Genomic DNA, 21,974 nt, shown 5'->3' on the forward strand with positions numbered 1-21,974 from the left:
TGGCTGTTTTTTTCCAATTCATTTACAGCCTCTTCAGTCTGTCAACAGTATTGTAACTCCTTTACACTTAGAGACAGCAAGATCACTGTGATTTGGTTACAAAATATTTTCAAAAAAGTTTTTGAATTACACTTAAATTTGGTGTCAGGATGGTGATTAATTATTAAAAATTATAAAAATATTTTTTTCACACACTGATGTCACAATGAGGTTTTTGACCCATGGTAAGAACCCTAACCCCATTTGATTGTCATTGCAAAAACTCTTTTGACAAAGGGGAAGCTGAGGTCTTTTTTTCCTCGTGCTCATTGATATCACGATTACTGTATTTTTTGGGCTGTCACCTGTAGGTCCATCACAATAAAAATGGCAAATTCTCAAAAATATTTTATGTGAGGTATATCCAAAGTCTATATCCATAAGCTATCCTCACTTAGATAATTATCATCCAAAAAACATCAGAAACTTATTCAAGATTCTTGATTCTCTCCAATACAATGATTCCAATAGATTCCAACAGTTCCAAAACAGCTTCAAGCAGTTAGTAAATTCTACTGCATATATCTAGTGATAGGAAGAGATAGACCTCAGCGGCTACCTGTGTACCAGATTAGATCTATTACAGTACAGAGTTCAGTGTAGCTAGCCTCCTCATCGGTCACACTCCAATCTCCATCTATTTATATTAGTTTATTCATTTAGTATACTTTTATAATCTTAATTAAGCTTTTAGCATTAATTATATTCACTAAAGATTATAAAGATTATAAAGATAATTATATTAAATGAATAAACTAAGCGCTCCTTTTACTAAGGTGCGCTAGAGTTTTTAGCGCACGCATGAAATTACCGCGCGCAATACCACACGGTATGCTTCTAGAATAACGCCAGCTCAATGCCGGTGTTAAGGTATAGCACGTGTGGCAATTTAGCGTGTGCTATTCCGCACGTTATGACCCTAACACACCTTAGTAAAAGGAGCCCTAATATAAATAGGTGGAGGTTGGAGTGTGACCGATGAGGAGGCTAGCTACACTGAACTCTGTACTGTAACAGATCTAATCTGGTACAGAGGTAGCCGCTGAGGTCTATCTCTTCCTATCACTAGATATATGCAGTGGGATTTACTAACTGCTTGAAGCTGTTTTGGAGCTGTTGGAATCTATTGGAATCATTGTATTGGAGAGAATCAAGAATCTTGAATAGTTTCCAAGTTTATTCTTAATTTGATATACCGACCATTACAAGTATCTGGCCGGTTTACAATATTAAAAATTTAAAATATCTTAAAAAGTAAAAAAAATAAAATGGAAATAAAAATGGGGTAGTGAAGACCAAGACATAGGTATAATTTGTGGGGAGCAAGGGTGAAGAAAAGTTTGAATTCCATTATGAAAATAAAAATAAAAGGGAGGAGGGAGAGGATAAAACAGAAGGGAAATCACTTTTTAAAAGCGGTTCTATGTTGTTATTTGTTTATTTATTTATTTATATTTAATTATTATTTATTTTTCCATGATTAAGATGGTTGACTGCTATTTTGATATGCATCTTTAAATAAAAATGTTTTGTGATTTATTTTAAATTTGTTTAAAGAGTTTTCGCTGTGGATATGGCGATGGCATTGCATTCCAGAGGGAATAAGTTTCTGATGCTTTTTGGATGATACTTATCTAAGTGAGGATAGCTTATGCTGATATAGACCTGTAGATCCATGACATACGGTCTTTCCTCCTGAGATGGCAATTACGTGGGCTACACTTTGCCACCAGTGATGTGACTAAGTTTCAGGGTAACACTGCTGCTGACCCTCTGAAGCTGCTGGAGCAGCTTTCAATTTCCCTTTGAAGTCTAGAAGCAGCACCTTGTAGGAGCTGTGCTCCTTCCTTGCCAGAGTGGGGTTGGAGGTACCTCTGAAGAATGGGAAGGGTAAGGGAGCAATTCTATAAGTGAGCACCTCCTCCATTATCAAAAGAATATCACAAATTTTGTATAGTACAGAACATAGGGAGTGTTGGTATTGTGTTTTAAAGACAACATACTTTTCTCCAAGCCATACAGAATGAGCTGTGCAATAACTCTGAGTGTCCTAAATGTTTCCAATCTAATAGAGACTTGGGACATGTACTGTGGAGATGCCTCCCTATAGGACCTTATTGGGGATCCTCTGCCATTACATTGTGCTTGTTAACCGCGTAACCACAAGTTCAACGCAGTTTACAAAAGACTATTAATGATAAGCATAGTACAAATGAATTAATTAATCAGATACTTGGAAAATAGAAAAGTCTTCAGCTGTGTTCAAAAATGTTTATAATAATAAGCTGTGAGCAATAACGCTCGAAATTCTTTGTTGTGAGAGGCTGCTTGGTACGCTAGTGTATGATTAAGACATTTTTTTACTTCTACAGCTGTCTGCACAATGTGCAGCAGCAACAAAAAGGGCAAACAGAATGCTAGGAATGATTAAGAAGGGGATCACGAACGATCGGAGAGGGTTATCATGCTGCTGTACCGGGCCATGGTGCGCCCTCACCTGGAGTACTGCGTCCAGCACTGGTCGCTGTACACGAAGAAGAACACAGTACTACTCGAAAGGGTCCAGAGGAGAGCGACTAAAATGGTTAAGGGGCTGGAGGAGTTGTTGTACGGTGAGAGATTGGAGAAACTGGGCCTCTTCTCCCTTGAAAAGAGGAGACTGAGAGGGGACTTGATCGAAATGTTCAAAATACTGAAGGGAATAGACAGTAGATAAAGACAGACTGTTCACCCTCTCCAAGGTAGGGAGAACGAGAGGACACTCTCTAAAGCTAAAAAGGGATAGATTCCGTACAAACGTAAGGAAATTCTTCTTCACCCAGAGAGTGGTGGAAAACTGGAACGCTCTTCTGGAGTCTGTTATAGGGGAAAAAACCCTCCAGGGATTCAAGACAAAGTTGGCAAGTTCCTGCTAAACTGGAACATACACAGGTGGACTCATTTAGAGCACTGGTCTTTGAACTGAGGGCCGCCGCATGAGCACACTGCTGGTCTGACTCAGCAGCGGCAAATCTTATGTTCAACAAAGGATGAGTTTTTCTGCTGTGTTTATATGAAGCTAAGTAAAATCTATTGACTAAATAAGGAGGAGCTGATCCATACAGTACTTTGTAGCAAAAACAACCCAGCTTAAACAGCACCCGAGCTTCCTTAGGAAGCCAATGTAATTCCTAAATGGCATTTTAGGACAAAATATTAACTGTCAACCTTGGGACTTGGTTCTGAGGGTGGGAAAGGGATTTGTGGATTTCAGGAAAAGGGCACAGATTGGTGGCTCAGAAAACTAGAGTGGTAGCTTTGAAATACATTGTCAGAGAATGGATACAGAAATCCTTGCCTTCATATGGTGAGTGGAGGAATAGGCTGCATTCCCCCTGTCTGATAGAACTTGAAGGAGTGAAGGGCATCGATGAGTGCCAGTTCCTTAGTGTTTGGGAGTGCTATCTTCAGTCCCTGCCATCAATGGCTAGAAGCCATATACTGAATGCCATAGGGGGATTGCCTAGGAAGATATTGGGTTGTGCTATGGATTCCTAGGGGGAAAGGGGGAAGAGGCATTAGTTTGATATATGGTGGGGTTGAGGGGAATAGATAAGGGAGGAGGGAGGGATGAAGGGCTTCTTTAGATAATTGTTAATACTGTGGTTCCCTGTGCAATTCTGAATGCTTAGAGGGGGGCTATGTGACTATACAGTTTGGGAAAGATGGAGGAGGGGGTGGGGTAGAGAAGGGTAGTAGAGAGATAGGGGAAGCTTTCTAAAGATGCAAAAATAATGTTTTGTTTGCAATAGACACTTTGGCCAGATTCTACAAAAGCCGCAGAAAGATAGGCACAAAATCGATTTCCTTTGGAGATCACAGGGATAATACTAGTTAAAAACTAGAGGAAGTCAGAAAATACTTGATTCCAAAAATACAACTGACCTCACATTCAAAATAGTAACCTAACTGTGGACCATGACCAACAATTTTTTTTTTTAATCAATAAATGTTTATTGAAAGTTTTTTGTGTAAAAATATACAAACCAGAAATTAAATATCAGGGACAACAGATTTGCAAGCAAGCATACAGAGACCACAACAAAAGATCTACAAGTCTCATAAAGCTCCCCCAACAATACAATCATCAAAAATTGCCCCCAACAATACCAACAAGCCCCCAATATTCATCAGTAACCAGAACTCCACTATTCCCACCCCCCACCCCCCAGCTCCACCTCTAGCAAAGAGGGACACCCTGTTGATTCTTCAGGCGAGTCCCCCCATCCACAATCCCCCCCCCCACAGAAAGAAGCTTAAAATAAAGATTCGATTTTTTCAAGTACCGTATTTTCACGTAGATAACGCGCACCCGTGTAAAACGCGCACACGGGTATAGCACGCGAAAAACACAATTTTATGTACAGAAATTTTTATATACCGCGCACACCCGTATATCGCGCATGCTGCCCGACTCTCCTTTTGCCCGCCCCGACTCACCTCTGGCCACCCCGACTCTCCTTTCGCCCGCCCCGACTCTCCTCTCCCCCTTGAAGTCCTGTCCCCACCCTGAAAGCCTGATGCCCCCCCCACGTCCAATTCACCCCCCGCAGGACCGCTCGAACCCCCACCCCGAAGGACCGCTCGCACGCACCCCCACCCTGAAGGACCGCTCACACGCTCTCCCACCCGCACCCCCACCCTGAAAGACCGCTCGCACCCCCACAGCCTCCCGACCCCCCCATCATGTAGAAGCTCCTACCGGTGTCCTGCTGCTTCCTCTTGGCGGTCACGACTCCCCGACACGATCGGGGCAAGAGGGAGCTCAAGCCCTCTTGCCCCAGCCAACCGCGGCACCCCCGACACGATCGGGGCAAGAGGGAGCTCAAGCCCTCTTGCCCCCCCGACTCCTCGACATGATCGGGGCAAAAGGGAGCCCAAGCCCTCTTGCCCCGCCAACTCCCCAACTCCCCGACAATATCGGGCCAGGAGGGAGCCCAAGTCCTCCTGGCCCTGGCGACCCCCCCCCGCTAGTTGTTCGGGCCAGGAGGGAGCCCAAACCCTCCTGGCCACGGCGACCCCCTACCCCCCCCCCGCACTACATTACGGGCAGGAGGGATCCCAGGCCCCCCCAAGAACATCCAACCGCCCCCCCCAGCCGACCCGCGCCCCCCCTGGCCGACCCCCACGACCCCCCCACCCCCCTTCCTCGTACCTTTGTGTAGTTGGCCGGACAGACAGGAGCCAAACCCGCCTGTCCGGCAGGCAGCCAACGACGGAATGAGGCCGGATTGGCCCATCCGTCCCAAAGCTCCGCCTACTGGTGGGACCTAAAGCGCCTGGGCCAATCAGAATAGGCCCGGGAGCCTTAGGTCCCACCTGGGGGCGGGGCCTGAGGCATATGGGCCCAACCCGACCATGTGCCCAAGGCCCCGCCCCCAGGCGGGGCCTGAGGCATATGGGCCCAACCCGACCATGTGCCCAAGGCCCCGCCCCCAGGAGGGACCTAAGGCTCCCGGGCCTATTTTGATTGGCCCAGGCGCCTTAGGCCCCACCAGTAGGCGGAACTTTGGGACGGATGGGCCAATCCGGCCTCATTCCGTCATTGGCTGCCTGCCGGACAGGCGGGTTTGGCTCCTGTCTGTCCGAACCATATTAGTATTTCCGAGCACAAGACCCCCTCCCAACTGCAAATATCTCCGACACTTGCTATTTAGATGATATTTCTTGAGAATTCTACCTTCTGAGAATTCTGTCTTCTGACCATGGTCTGTTTATCTCTTCATGGTATCTGGCTGGGCGGGCCTTGGTGTAAAACCACAGCATACCCACAGCCTCAGGACCTGTTGCTTTTTCTCTAGTTTTACTGATACAGTAGCTAATTGAACTTAAAAACAGCGCATTTCCCCATCTTTCAATGCTCTTTAGTCAATGATGGGAAATATCTTTTCACAGCTAATCTACTGTTTCCATCAGCTGCAGAGATAAGATACTAGTTGCAGGGGGAGAGAAAGGTTTTTGTAGAGAGAACAGTTTCTGTGAGCTTATGGTTTTTCCTTATCCCACTTCACCTGGTTTAATAATGTCAGGACTTACAGGGATTCTTCCAGAGGGATTCTTCCAGAGCTTCCATGCTTTACCTTCTTGCCATCTCCCTCCTTCTCTCACTTCCCTGCCCAATAACCCGTACAAGCTACCCATACTGGCGCATGATCAGAAATTTGAATAGCTCCAATTTCAGCCTGTCGAATCCCACCCCACGAATTACGATGGGCCCATAGCCCATCTATACGTGCATACGATCTATGTGCATGTGAATAATGAGTATAGGAACGCTGTGTGGGATGAGACAACCTCCAGCAGTCCACCAAGCCCAGAGAAGAAAACAAAGACAGTAAAGCCCGTCTAGCAGCCTTAGACGGAGATCGAGTCCCACCCACAGAATGATCCAGAGTAACATCTGGTGTAACATTAAAGTCCCCACCAAGGTAAACAGATCCCTTCACCAAACCGACCAGATCAGCTTTAAGAGACCCAAGATAGCTGGCCTGGCCTGTATTGGGGCCATACAAGTTGATAAGGGTGATGGTACGACCCTGTAAAGTAGCCACAAGGGCTAAACATCTCCCTGCACCATCATGATAAACTTGATTGACCACAAGCCCCAATCCCTTTCGTACTAATATGGCCAAACCCCCCACCTTCTTCCCCGGTGTCGACCCCTGGTGGGTCCATGACCAACAATTTTTAAGTCACTCAGAAACGTGAAACTTTTCAAGGAAGGAATACACCTCCTAGAGATGAACCAGAGTTTGCCTTCCAGTCATTGCAACCGTTTCAATGCTGGTCACGCTCCATGGCTGGCAGAAAGATAGGCGGCAGTAGCAACCCTACCGTTGCCTAACTAATTGGGTTTAAGTGGTGTGATAATTGGTCGCACCATTAAAATCCAATGAAATCCTCGTTACAAAAAATAAATAGCCACCACTACATGGCCTCCTGGACAGGCACCTAGGTCCCTGGTGGCTAGTAGCGCATAGTGACGCCAAAGCCCAGAAGTGGGCATGTTTAGGGAGTGGCGCCAGACTTCGGCGTCACTATGCGCCACTGGCCGCGATTCAGGAAGGACCCTGGGCACCGGAAATGTAGGCCTGTAAAAACTCTGGCCTATAGTTCTAGCACTTAGGGTCCTTGGGAGCCGTGAGTCTGTACGCAGTGCTTGTCTGTGATTGACACATTGCAGGTGCCACTTAAAGAATCGGGGCCTTTGAGCTTATTGTTATGAAGTTTACTCACCAATACCAGATTGTCGTACGAGTTGTCAATTCAATAAAAAGGGTTAAATATGTGGGCACTTCCTTTTAGGCACCGTGATACTATGTGGTGAGAGCCTATTATATAACGGCATTTGAATTTCCAGCAGTGGCATAGTAAGGGTGAGCGGTGCCCCTCCCTCACCCTCTTCCCTGCCCCCCACCATGCCACACGCTCACCCTTTCCCTTTTCCAGTACCTTTTTAACTTCTCTGATATGAGCAGCATGCCCACGTCGGTGTCAGCTTGCCCTTTGACACTACTTCCTATGCGTGGGACCCAGAAGTGACATCAGAGAGGGCGATGCTGATGCGGGCATCAGCCTCATGCCGGGTAAGTAAAAATGGTATGGGGGAAGGCAAGGGGTGTGCGCAGCAAGGAGAAGAGTGGGGGAGAGGTATAGAGAGGAAGAGGGGTGCCGCACCCTTACGAAGACTGTGCCCAGGGTGGACCGCCGCCTCACACTCCCCTTACTATGCCACTAGTTTCCAGGGAAGCGAGAGAGACCTATCTTGCTGATAAAGGAACTGAATATTACCAGTAAGTGTATATTACAATTGAAAACAGGCCTTCCCGAAAAGGGAGTAAGGCAGAAAAGTGTGCTGTTACCTCATTTGCATAAACATTTATTGAGAGCCAAGGAAGGACTCTAATGAGTTGTTTTGTTTGACTGAACCCCTCATAATTCAGCAGTGTGCCTGACAGACTGCTTTTCAACAAATGTGGAGGGGACAGGACTACTTATATAAGTTGTTTTGTTTGTTTACCCTGAGAGACAAAGAGGCCACCAGGAGTAACTCCAAGGCTGAACAGCTAGGCCTGGAAGTTCTCTTTTTCTGACTTTTGGTGGAGAGTTGCGTCTGGTGTAATTAGAGGAGGCAAGACTGATTGACCGCAAAGAGGTCATCTTCCAACCTGAGTAGGAACCTATAGGATCTTTTCAGACAGGCCTGAAAGTGATAGTCCTTAAATCCTGTTTGAATTGTAAGCTTTGGTTGTCATGCCATGTCTCCTAGCTAATCAGTACAGGATTTTCTATTATATATAACACTGTTGGTTATATGTAATAGAATTGGTTATATGTAATAGATTCATGTAGACTCCTGATGCAGGTTGAAACATGTCTGTGTCAAGTCTAATGAAAAAGTTAAACAATAAAGCTTTCATATAATCTTCAGTATCCTGATGTTCCTTACTGTCATCTCCACTGTCTACAGTACTTCCCTGAGTTTTGTGGAGTTTGGTTCTTCTGTTTTCATCTCTCTTCCTACGATCTATCCATGTGAATGCCCCCCTTACATATAAATGCTACATCATTTACAAGGTTACAGTGGTCATCATCACAAAGCATATGGGAACAGTCTTAAAGATTGCAATATGCATAATTTTAAAGAAAGGCAGGAGAGGGGCGATATGACAGAGCCATTTAAATAATAATCAAATAACTACCAAAATGTTTTCAGTCAGCGATGGAAACACCCACAAGAAACAAACATGTAATCAAAATGGTGGAGATAAAAGCCTCAGGAAAAGTAATAGAAACATTGCAATCCACAAAGAGACATTTAAATACTTCAGTGGCATAAATGCACAGGAGGTGAGTCTCTTTCAATTGAAAGGAAGCTCTGGAACAAGAGGGTATAGGATGAATGTGAAAGGGGATAGGTTCAGAGGAAATACGGCTTCACGTAAAGGGTAATGAATTAATGGAATGGCCTCTCAATGGAACTGGTGGAGATGAAAACTGTATCTGGAAGATGGCATGGATAGGCAGACTGGATAGGCTATAATATCTTTATCTGCCTTCATTTGTCTGTGTTCCTATACAGAATAGCACCTTTCTGCATTGCAGACACTGATGCACACACATCTACTGTGATCTGCAAAAGTGCTGGTATTCTGTACATATACACATGAAAGTGACATACGTGTGCTCAGATATAGAACTGCCCTTTAAGTATTATGATGCAGTCTCCCATGTGAAACTGAGGGCCTCAATTGCATTCTGTGAACAAGTAATGCCCACCATTCACCACTGCTAGGGAGTGCAATAAACCTGGCACAGTTATTATTCATACCCAATTACAGTTTGAAAAGATGATGCAGTAGGAGACAAAGTAGTTTATCTACCACAGACATTAACAGCAAGAGCTGAGGCTCTAATGCATGAACCTCATGGGACCAGGCCATTAATCATATGCTCTATCTTCTAAGCTAATTTTCCTAAACAAGACTAATCTTTTCCCCTATATTTCAATATTAACTCCAACCGCTTGCCACTTGGGTATGTGCATGAATGTTCTTAAAAACTTTAATTGCAGAAACAGACAAAGAAACATTTTTTTCAAGATGAGATCGATGATCTCTTCTGTTTCAAATTACAGTATCTCAGTCTTCATGAAATTCTTGCACAAATACAGTGGTATAATAAGGGGGAGGGTGGGAGGGGGGGCAGAAGGGCAGACCAACGTGGGCGCCATTTTGGTGGGGGCACTGGCACTTCTCCTTCTCTTCACCCTGGGTCCTTCCCCACCGCTAACCCCACTGCATGTGCGCCTTCCCTCCCCCCCCCCCCCCGTGCCTCTAACTCTTCACTGGTGTGAGCATCAGCTCCAATCTGCTGCTCACGTCGGCTCGGCTCTCCCTATGAAGTCATTTCCTGGTTGTAGGACCAGGAAGTGACATTAGAGGGAGAGCTGAGGCCACTGTGGGCAACAAATTGGAGATGCTGCTTGCGTCGGTGAAGTTAAAGAGGTACAGGGGGAAAGGGAAGGGGTGTGTGCGCGTGACAGGGGATGAAGAAGAAGGCAGGGGAGTGTCACCATCCTGGGCGCCTAGCACCCTCGCTATGCCACTCACAAATATTAGATGCATCTTTTCTGACCAGCTATATAAGTCTTCAACATACCAGCATTTAGAAAAGCATGTACCAAGCATCAAGGTAGGTTCTCACTGATGGCTGAAGATAATCTGTACAACCTCATAAACTGCCTCTAAAGAATACTCTGAACTAGTGCTGCCCGATTCACGATTCAAATCGATTCACCGATTCACTTCGAGTGAATCAATTCGAATTGATTTACCCCACCAAAAAATCGGCCTCCCGATTCATTGACTGACCCTCGCCCCTAAAGCAGGAGCGGCAGCGCTGCCTCTTGCTGGCCTGCCGCTCCTGCTTTAGAGGGCTAGTGGGGAGGGTCAGTCGGGAAGTGGCTTCCCCTCAGTGTTCGACTTCCCGCAGCAATTTACCGAAATTCAGCAGCCTGTCTTGCAGAAGACCACTGGCTCTAGCGATCTTTGCAAGCTGCCATAGGTCGTCCAAGTTGTCTTCTCTCTGCTGCGGTCCCGCCCCCTTCTCTGATGGAACAATGGAAGAAGAGGCACTGGAGATGTCAAGACCAACCTATAGTTACAAATACTTTATTAATAATTTGTCCAAAGTTCAAGACTTTGATGTGCAAAAAAAATGTAGACCCGACTAGGATCCAAGTCTCGACATCTTCGTCGCCTTCTTCAGGAAACAATAAGGGACTGGTAATGCTCTGCAAATGTTGCGTATAAGTTTTCCTGCTAAAAAAGGTAACAACTAGCAAAACTCCAGCTAGTTCTTCACACGTGCTTCCTGCAACAACTACAAGAAACTTAACTGTCTTCTTCTACCCCCTTCTTCTACCGCTGAAACTTGGATCCTACATTTGTTTTGCACATCAAGGACTTGTTATTGAACTTTAGACAAATTATTAAATAAAGGATTTGTAACTGTAGGTTGGTCTTGACATCTCCAGTGCCTCTTCTTTCATTGTTCTGTTTTGCCCCGAGGCTTGGTACCTTCTTTCCTGGGGTTTATTTGGGTTTTTTTGCACATACTCTATAGAATACTCTCCCATGTTATTCTACATCAAAAACTGTGCACAGAATTGGAGAGTTCATCTCTGATCTCCAGCCTAGCTTAGCACAAGGTAATACCTTCTGTGCACTGTGCAATATTTCAAAAGGCATGTATGGCAAGGTAGAGTAATATGTACAATGTAGTAATTAAATTTGTTACTTATAAGCCATTATTATCATATGGATCTCTTGCAACAATATGGAAACTTTTCTGTCATACATTAAATCCCAAGTTTGCAATTGGTTTTCATGATATGTAAAAGTGTATGCGTGCGTGCGTGTGTGGCGGGAGACAGAATGTATGATATTACAGTCATACAGTCAAATCAAGCAAAGAAATGTCTAACCTGCAGATGTCTGTTTGAATTTTTCGCTCTTCTTTTTCCTCCATTTCCAGGGCTTGAAAATTCTTCCTAGATTGGCAAACTTACTTCTTCTTCTGATGGGAGGTGTGTGGGTTCCAGGCACAAGAGAATCAGAACGCATGCCAGCCAGTCTCTCCACGTCCTCAGCTATATGACCCAAGAGAAGAGATGAACATCTTTAGTAAAAAAAAAAAAAAGTCCTTATGGGCAGGTATTATGTTGCACGGTTTCAGGTAGTGACAGAGACATTAAGAGATTTGCTTAGATTTTTCACATGGAATGAAGAAGAGGCATAATGAAATGAAGGTGGAGTATTCAGTAGTGATCAATTAAAAGGAAATCTCATTTTATACGCCCATTCTATATATGTAGTCACTAGTTAACCACCATAAAACATTTGTTGGAAACTGATGTCAACATCCCAACCCCAGTCTGTCCAGAGTGCTTCCCCCCCTCCCCCTACTTGTCAAGCTCTGGTATCTTCCTTCAGCCAGTTGGTCTCTCTGCCTCCCTGTGAACCTCCTCTCTGATTGGGTTGGCGCACTGGTCCCATTGCCTTTCTCTTGTTCTGTAGCTTTGCAAAGTACAAGTGCATGGCTGTAATATAAGTAACTCTGTTCCTGAAAACTTTGTGTATGTATTCTTGTAACCTGTTCTGGGCTCCTGGGTAGACGGGCTATAAAAATGGATGAATAAATAAATAAATAACATTATGATTAGAGGCACTGCTAGAAGTTATATGTGGGTACTATGAAATAATGTCTAAAACAGGAAGGGTTGATCCTCAGCCCTTAAGCGACAGAACCCAGATGGGTTTTCAGAATTTCCACAATGTACTGTATAGGCACAAGATCTATCTGCATACAATGGAGGCAGTGTATGCAAATAGATCTCATGCATATTCATTGCGGAAATCCTAAAAACCCGACCCAATCAATTTTAACTTCGATGTGTAGAAGTAGAAGTTAAGACAAACATACAAGATGCAAGCTATGTTTATTATATCAGTTAATGATTGCGGTTACCACCTTTAAACAAACCTAGGGACCCGTAGCAAGTTCAAACAGAGACTTTGGATCAGTGTTTGCATTCAATCTATACAGTCTCATGTTTATTTTTTGTTTGAGGTTAATTTGATACCGTGCCAACCTATGACTCCTGATGAAGGCATGTTAGCCGAAACATGGACCGTGTCAGGTTCCTAGGTTTGTTTAAAGGTGGTAACATTAACCGCAATCATTAATTGATATATTAAACATAGCCTGAATCTTGTACGTCTGTCTGTAGTTTTTCTTTGTTTTTCCTGTGTTGCTTTTACTTCGCTGCAGACTGAGTTGGATTTTTCTTTTGTTTTTCAAAGTATAAGTTAAATCATGGCTCTAAATACTGAATTAGAAAAATCTGGAGGCCGTCTGGACTTGACCTCATCCATGGCCCCTGGTTTCCCAAACTGAGAATACCTTACATAGGGATCTGAAGCTTGGGGAACCCAACTCTGGGGGTGGATATTTTTTTGAAACTTCCATTTATTTCCCACAGATATGAAAACAACAACAACAACCCAAAAAACAAAGTTAAAACTTTAATTCACTTTTAGGGCCATAGAAAAGATTCAGAATAGTTCCGTATGCAGGTCATTTGAATTTTTATTGACTCTGCATGTTCACAAACCATAAATAACATAACATAAAACTAGATCATTTACTATTCTATTGTCCATTGATACTTCGCTTTTGGAAATCCATTTGGGGTCAAATGAACAATTTATTGGAAAATCCGGTGGTGTTATCATATGATACTGTGTTATTTGGTACATCAATGAGGGCTAAGAGCCAAATACCTTCTAGTAATAATAAACTTTTGCTCATTATGACAGGGATTGCCATACAGCAAATTATGAAAAACTGGAAAAATTGGGATCGGCAGAATTATAATTTTTGGTGGAATTCATTATGCCAAATCTTTAAAATGGAACAGGTAATAGCCATACAGCAGGGGCATTTTAAGAAATTTAGGGATGTTTGGGAGCCATTAACAAAATATTGTACAGAATGAATATTATTTTTTCCCTTTGTTCATACACGGCCAGGGTGGGGAAGGGGGGTGGGGATACTTTATGTTTTCTTATGTTTAAGAACAATTGTTGGGTATAAGGGGGGGAGAGATATTTGATGTGAATTAGATTTTGATGGAATATTAAGTGCTGTTAAAGTGTAAAGTGTTTGTATCTTATGTTGCACTTATTGAAAGTTTTAAAAATGAATAAAGAATTAAAAAAAAAATAACATAAAATTTTATTTATATACTGCTATACACCTGGTAGTTTGATGCGGTTAATAGGAGCAGCACATAGTACAAGAACAGTGATCTAAAAGCTGGGCAGAGTTGGAGAAATATACAGATACATAGATCAGTGTTCTATGAAGAAACTTATTGTACAAATGGGTTTTTAGCAGTGGTCTCAAACTGGCAGCCCGGGGGCCACATGCCCTCGGTATGTTTATCATAATCACAAAAGTAAAATAAAACAGTTTCTTGATCATATGTCTCTTTAGCTATAAATTACAATATTATTATTAAGACTTAGCCAAAAGGAAAGATTTATAAACTATAAAGAGTTTTACCTCATGCAAAATTGCCATTTCTTTAATAAGATATTAACTATTTTTTTTCTGAGGCCCTCTAAATACCTACAAATCCCAAATGTGGCCCTGCAAAGGGTTTGAGTTTGAGACCACTGGTTTTTAGGTTACATCTGAAGTGCATGTAGGAGGAGGAGCTCCCAGCTTAGAAGGACTGCCCTGGAAGGATAACAGTTTGGACACATGTTTTTCACAACTTTCCTTGTAAGGAGGGGAAGGAAAAGATGGAGTTACTGCGCAAATAGAAGGGGGTGGAGGGGGTTGGTGTAGCAAATTCAAAGACTTCCATCATGTAGCTCGGTAGAAGGCCATGGAGGGCCTTGTACATTTGAAGAGAGGGTGGGCCTCGATGGGGAGCCAGTGAAGTTGTTTTTATAACGGGGCATGACGTGGCCCGATTTCTTCAGACCAAAGGTGAGACGTACAGCTGAGTGCTGAATTGTTCAAATGAATGAGTTCAAATAAAGAACACAAGTAAACAGTATCACAATTGCAAGTTCTTTCCCCCACCCCTTACCCTTTTCTCTCCCCACCCATTCTCTTCTTTAACATCATTAGTCAAAGGTAGACCTGGGCTCAGATCCACCCAAAATTTTCATACCCTTGTTATGCCTGGTGGTGGGGATTCCTAAATCCCTAGATCAACAAGATCATATTCTATATATACACTACGGGGAACCTACCATTCATCCAAGCACACAAACCAAACATAAAAAAACAAAAAGAGCACAGAGACAGAAACAGAAAAAAAAAAGTGGAGAAAAAACCTCAGTTGGGCCTCATTGGTTATAAAAAAAACTCCACTTATATTCTTACAATGTTCCAATCCCATTCTTTATGAATAGTTCACTATTTTATTTTTTATTCATACTTTTATAAGTTTTCATAATTTTTTTGTAAAATAGCTACTTAGCTCATGGTAGATTCTCAGTTATCATCTACATTACCACCTCTCCCTGAGCTAAGTAGCTATTTTACAAAAAATCATTTTTCAAAAAATTATGAAATGTTATAACAATATGAATAAAAATAAAATAGTGAACTATTCAAAAAGAATTTATACACAAGTTTCAATAAAAAATTGGACTGATGGAGACCTCAGTAGCCAGTAATATAAAATGCCTGGTTACATTCTGAAGGTCCATACAAAAATCTCTTATACATGTAACCGCATTTATAGTGGTATACATTGAGCTCTATTCATGGAAGAAGGTTTCACTATGACTTATTAGTACTATTGTGTATGTGGGCATTTATTTGAGTACTAAAATTTTTTGGCATAAAGTTTTGAGCTTTAGCATGGAAAGGACACATTAACACACATTTTAACGTATAATACTGGTGCACAAAGACCCTTCATAAATGTATGCTAAAGTTGCAATAATAGGATGTGCTAAGCTTATCATGGCATATTACATCGTCCTAAATGCATGCTGTAAAAGGCTCATGCCTGATGCCTTAATGCTGAGAGACCTGCCAATCACACCATTACTGAGAAAGCTAACAAGAAATGCTGCAAAATGGGGAATGTGTAGCTGTCACTGACAGGCTGAGGAGCTCTGTGGAGCATTTTACTTTTGGCTGCCAGCCTTTTAAAACCCTTAAATTTTCATCTGAATTCCAGCCAGTATTTTACAACAGGCAGTAAGTAGTTCCACAACGGTAGCTACTGACCTCTAAATCATTAGTCCGGGGCGCTTTGACGTGAAATGACCCATGCACGCAAGGTTAATGAATAAGATTTTATCAGAGGCGTTATCCTGCTGTTTCAGAATGTACTCTGTCATGTCTTTATTTATTGTTACTTTCATCTTGAGGGTGGTACAGCAGAACAAATATAAATGACAGAGAGAAGGGAGAATAATAAATGCGGTAGTAACTATATACCCTTCAAAATAAAGAACAGTTTCTTGCCACCCAAGAAAAATAAGACACATTCAGACCTACGGGCTTGGAAAAACAAAAGACTAGCTTAGAAATATTCCAAGGGCACCAAAAAACCTCCAAAGCTCAAGTCAGCCGATGGAATGGGCGGTAACTAGAGAGCCAGGCAGAGTCCAATCTATGAAAGAGCTGCCAGGTTCTAAAGTTGCTCGAGCCATGACGTAACGTGAAAGCTGGCCCTGTTTCTTACTTATCGGCTGTCTGTGTAGCACCATCCTCCAGCGGCAGAAATTCCTGCCTCTTGCAAAGTCCTCTGTTCTCCGTGGCTTTATCTTCAGCTAGCCTGCTGTTCCCTACTCAGGACACAGATTGGCTGCTAACTCTTAAATACCCTTTTTTAACATTAGCACGGTAAGTGTTCTGCCTCCATTTGCTGATATGGAATACCGCACAATCGATGGCAAAAGCCATTCCTTTCTTCTCTGAAACAGCTTCAGTTTGTTCGGACTCCTACAGAGCTGGTTTTTCGCTCCTTTCTCATGTGTACCTTTAGGGCACTGCCCTATAGAAAACATAGACCATATATACAGTTATAATGTCAACACAACATGCCATATAAAAAGACAAAAAATATTATTCATAAACCATAAAGAGACATAAAGGACCTCTTTTCTTTTAAAAAATCTTTAAAAACTTATCTTTTCAAGGATGCTTTTAATATATGACCCCCAGACTTAGATATATATTTTTTTCCTTTGTCCATGGGCTTGACATCCTACAACTTTTTTTTTTTCCCTCCCTCGAGTTATTTTCCCTTTCATGTATTTCTTCATTTACAAACATATTGTAACTTTCCCCCTTAATCCTCACGGTTCATGTTTGTCCACCCAGTATGTTTTATTTAAAGTCAGTGTATATGTACTTCTATTTTACTTGAATTGTACATCGCTTAGAATAGATATTCAATAAGCGATTTATCAAGCACTAATAAAACTTGAAACTTGAACTTGCAAAAAAATTTTTATGAACTCAATAAATATTATTTATAGGCTCATAGATCATATGACCCCAGTGCTGAAACAAGTGCATTGGTGACCCATGCAGCAAAGAGTTCACTTGAAGATTCTTTCAACTATACATCAGATTTTGTATCATGTCTCCCCGTCTGTTTTACAAGGATTTTTTCCTAGAACACACATGTCAAACACAAGGCCTGGGGGCCGAATCTGGCAGTTTTTTGTGGCCCATGGTGACTGTGCTGCATCTAAGCACCTGACCATGCAGCCCCAATCCCAGCGACTCTCCAAGCTCCTCACCACGCTGCCTCAGTATCCATTTGCAGGCAGAAGGACCCAATCCCAGTGTAAAAGCTAGGTTGGAGCAGGACACGCCACACAAGTGCCCGAGCGCCACATTTGTCTGAGGGTGAGGAAGGATCTATACTTCTACTAAGACTGTTTCTTTTTTTAAAAAAATCTTTATTTATTTTTAAAACTCACAATAAGTGTAACACAAAATGCAATCATTTTATACTTTAACATCACTTAATATATCATCAAATTATAACTCTCATCAAATATCCCCCCTCCCTTATACCCAACAATTAATCATAAGCAAAATAAATCATAAAATATTCCCCCCCAAGACTAAGGGGCTCATAATAATAAAAAAAAAAAAAAGTCTAAAAAGTGGCCTAAATGGCTACTTGGACGATTAAAAAGCCTGATCGTTCAAGTACCCATAATCAAAGCTGGTTTTAGATGTATCTAAAACCAGCTTAGGCCTTTAGAGGAGGAGAAAGGACGGGCGGAGGGCGGGAGGTGGGCCGACCTACACCTAGGCGTACAACACGTATAACCAAAACATTTGACAGGTTGCCTAGTTGTCACTTATACATTTTGACTTAGACCAAGTCAAAACAGGTATAAGTGCCGAAAAGGGGCCGCTGAGCTAATCGTGGCTGCTGCGAACAGCTCAGCGGCCCAGCAACCTGCCTACCCCCTACAGCAATGATCCCCTGCCACAATCCACCCTTCCCCTCCCCCAACGATCAGGGCAGGAGGGAACCCAAGTCCTCTTTCCCCAGCAGCACCCCGACTACGTTCGAGGCAAGATGGAACCAAAGCCCTCTTGCCCCGTGGTACCCCCAACCTCCCTGATGACATCGGGGCAAGAGGGAGCCCAAGCCCTCTAGCCCCGCGGCACCCCCGACCTCCCCGATGACATAGGGGCAAGAGGGAGGCCAAGCCCTCTTGCCCTGCGGTACACCTGACCTCCCCAACGACATCAGGGCAGGAGGGAGTCCAAGCCCTCCTGCCCTGCGATCCCCAAACCCCCCCCCCCCCTCGGGCAGAATCCGTTGGGGCCAGGAGGGAGCCCAAGCCGTCCTGTCCCGCAATCCCCTGTAATCTCCACCCCCCACTAAAATACGGGCAGGAGGGATCCCAGGCCCTCCTGCCCTCGACGCAACCCCTCGTCGACACATGACCCCCCCCCGCTGACCCCATGACCCCCCCCATCCCCTTTCCCTGTACCTCAAAAAATGTTGGACGGACAGACGGGTGCCAAGCCCGCCCGTCCGGCAGGCCAGCCAGCGTAGGAATGGGGCCAGATTGGCCCAGGTGGCTCAAACCCTGCCCACAGGTGGAGCCTGAGGTGCCTGGGCCAACCAGAATAGGCCCGGGAGCCTTAGGCCCCTCCTGTGGGTGGGGCCTTAGGCACATGGACCCAATCCGGCGGGGTCGGCATGGGGGGGCCGGTCGGGGGTTCAGGGGGCGATCATTGGTGGGGGGGTTGCGTCGAGGGCAGGAGGGCCTGAGATCTCTCCTGCCTGTATTTTAGTGGGGGATGGGGGTTACAGGGGATCGCGGGCTGTATAGTTAATATACGGTATATAAATTTTTAAATAAATAAATTTGCAGAATAACCATAAAGCTTTAACAGACTAGTGGTTCTCTGTGATGTTCTAATCATGGCACAAATTGCTCCAATACAGTCCAAAGTGTTATATATATAAATATTTCAAAATGTGCTTATCTTGTGACAAAGAGTGATCTTTGACCTCGACAAAGGCCATGTTTCGCAAGGCTGACTCAGGAAGCCAAGATGGAAGTATTCTTGAAAATGTTGTGCTTATTTCAAAATCAGTTGACCTCTATCCTTATTTGTGTTTGTCTTCTGCGGTCCAGCTCCTGGTGCTTCAGCTTGAAGAGTGGACTAATATGGCCACCACACCTTTTCACTCAAGATGGAAGATACCATTTTACAGGGGAGTTGCATTCCATAAAGCAAGTGCTGGAAGAGACCAGAGATGCCATAAAAGTCTATTTCCTTGGATTTGCAGCCTTGCGAAACATGGCCTGTGTCGGGGTCAGGATCACTATTTTTTGGTCACAAGATAAGTGCACTTTAAAATATTTTTTATATATAACACTTTGGACTATATTGGGACAATTTGTACTGTGATTAGAACATCACAGCGAACCACTAGATTGTTAAGGCTTAATGGTTATTCTGCAAATGTGTTGATCTATGAGCCTATAAATAATATTTATTAAGTTCATAAAAAAATTTTTGCCAGTGGTTTTTGAATAATATTTTCCGTTTGTTGATATTGGGTATTGTGGTTACAAATACTTTGAGCAACTTTTCTTTAACCCCTTATTTTCTTGCACTTGAAACATAACCAGCCCCCATACACCAAAACTCACACATACACACACACAATTCAGTTCTTCTGCCAAAGGTGGTAGAGGAAGAGGGTCCACAGCCTATACTGCTTCTCCGGGAAGTGGAGGACATATTTAATTAGATTAAATGGCACATGGAAGTAGAGTGTAGAGAATGACACTGGGGCAGTTTTTTCCCCATTCCCGCAAGAACTAATTTCCCGTCTCTTCGAGTTTTTTTCCTGTCCCTGACCCATTGCTGCAAGCTATGTCCTCATCTGCACAAGCCTCAAACACTTTAAAATCATAAGTGTCTGAGGCTTGTGCGGTTAAGGCAGAGCTTATAGGAATGGGACAGTGACAGTGACAAAACTCACGGGGACGGGACGGGGAAATTGAGTTCCTGCGGGGACAGGGACAAATTTGTCCCTGTGTCATTCTCTAGTGCAGTGGTATTCAACCCAGTCATCAGGAACCACCTGCCCAGTCGGGTTTTCAAAGTCTCTGTCATCCATATTCATTGTGGATATCCTGAAAACCCGACTGGCCAGGTGGTCCCTGATGACTGGGTTGAATACCACTGCTCTAGTAGACTAATCTGTATGTGCTAAGACCCCCTAATGCCTTATTTTACATAGAACTTAACAGAGATTGGAATTGAGGTCAGGTCATACTCAGTGACAATGGTCTTTTAGAAGACAATCTACCATTGTAGAGCATATTCTAAAATCCATGCAGGAGTGCATGTATATGTGGTAGCACACACAGCTGGAACAGCTGTTCTACAGCGTTGCACATGGAAAAAAACAATGGCGGAAAAGCAGCAACTTACTCAGGTAAGTGCCAACTCTACACATGTAAATTGAGAAATAATGACCTACAGTCCTATAAAGCAGTGTTTCACAACATAAACATAACATATATAAAATCCATTTCTGGACCATATCACCTTTAAGTTTTAGACAGTTTACAAAAGATTAGCTAGGAATACCCAACTGATAATAATTAGGAGACTAGGAACCCAAGAACTTTGAAAATAAGTAAATCTTCTACTGTCTCCTAAAATGCAAATATGAAACAGACGTCAATAGTAAAGTTTTAAACTCCTTATCCCAGATTACAGCCTGGTATGAAAGCATCGAATCATGATATCTTATTGATTTACAACCTTTCGCCGATGGAAAAATCAGAAGAGCTTTAGAGCTTCGGGAGGATTTTTGAATAGAAAAGCAAAATAATTAAATCAAATAGGAAGGAGCATCGCCAGCTAGAACTTTGTAATAGATACAACCCAATTTTAAAGATAACCTGCACCTCCACTGGCAGCTAGTGCAATTCTCAATAGAAATGAGATACATGATCATACTTTTTCAAGCCATAAATAAGTCTTACTGCAGTGTTTTGAATAATTTTCAATCTTGAAAGATTTTTCTTAGTTCTTGCCAAATAGACTATATTTGGCAGGAACTATTAGTCTAAATGGCTTAATACCAAAGATTGTACCAGCAATTTAAAGGACGAAAAATTGAAATAAGCCCTGAGAGTGCACAGTTTCCAGAGAATGTGAAAACCTTTACGACTCACCAGGGATACTTGATTACACATAGTTAGATTTTGATCTATAGTAACCCCCAAAATCTTAACGGTTGGATGGATCGGATATTGCACCATCTTTAACATAACAGAGGTCTCCAAGATATTTTGACGAGATGAAGTAAAGAAGAATTTAGTTTTTTTCAGAATTAAGCTTAAGTCTAAATTCTGACATCCATCCCTCAATCAAATCAAAAATTTCCTCAACTATATGTTTGATGTTAGCAACAGAAGAAGAACTTGGTATTATGATGGTAATATTATCTGCATAACTAAATAACTTTATACCAAGATGACCTAATTTGGTGCTCAAAGATGAAAGGTACACATTGAACAACAGACAGGAAAGTGATGAGCCCTGAGGCACACCACAAGGATTATTCATCCTTACTTTATAAGTACGAGAGGATAGAAATCCTTCTTCAAGTCCAGTACTCCCTAAGTAAAAGCAAATTTCAACCAAGTGTCCCCAACCTTCAAGCAGCAGTGATTTAGAAATGGATTTTCCTAAAACAGATATGTTATAATCATGAAATAAAAAGCTAGCATTTTCTACCTTTGTTATCTGATTATTTTATATTTCTAATTGTGTTGGTCCGAGAC

The 21,974-nt window shown here is 42.9% G+C and overlaps 1 protein-coding gene across 8 annotated transcripts in view; it reads right to left on the bottom strand.

Annotated features, from left to right (window-relative positions):
- PHACTR1 (phosphatase and actin regulator 1) overlaps positions 1 to 21,974 on the bottom strand; it is a 281,124-nt gene that overhangs the window by 186,464 nt on the left and 72,686 nt on the right. For all 8 annotated transcript variants that reach the window (XM_033934653.1, XM_033934652.1, XM_033934647.1 and 5 more), the window contains one exon: positions 11,567 to 11,731. In XM_033934653.1, coding sequence (XP_033790544.1) covers positions 11,567 to 11,731 — 165 coding nt within the window. The remainder of the gene's footprint in view (positions 1 to 11,566; positions 11,732 to 21,974) is intronic.

Source organism: Geotrypetes seraphini, chromosome 2 (assembly GCF_902459505.1).
Source record: "Geotrypetes seraphini chromosome 2, aGeoSer1.1, whole genome shotgun sequence".
Taxonomy (NCBI): domain Eukaryota; kingdom Metazoa; phylum Chordata; class Amphibia; order Gymnophiona; family Dermophiidae; genus Geotrypetes; species Geotrypetes seraphini.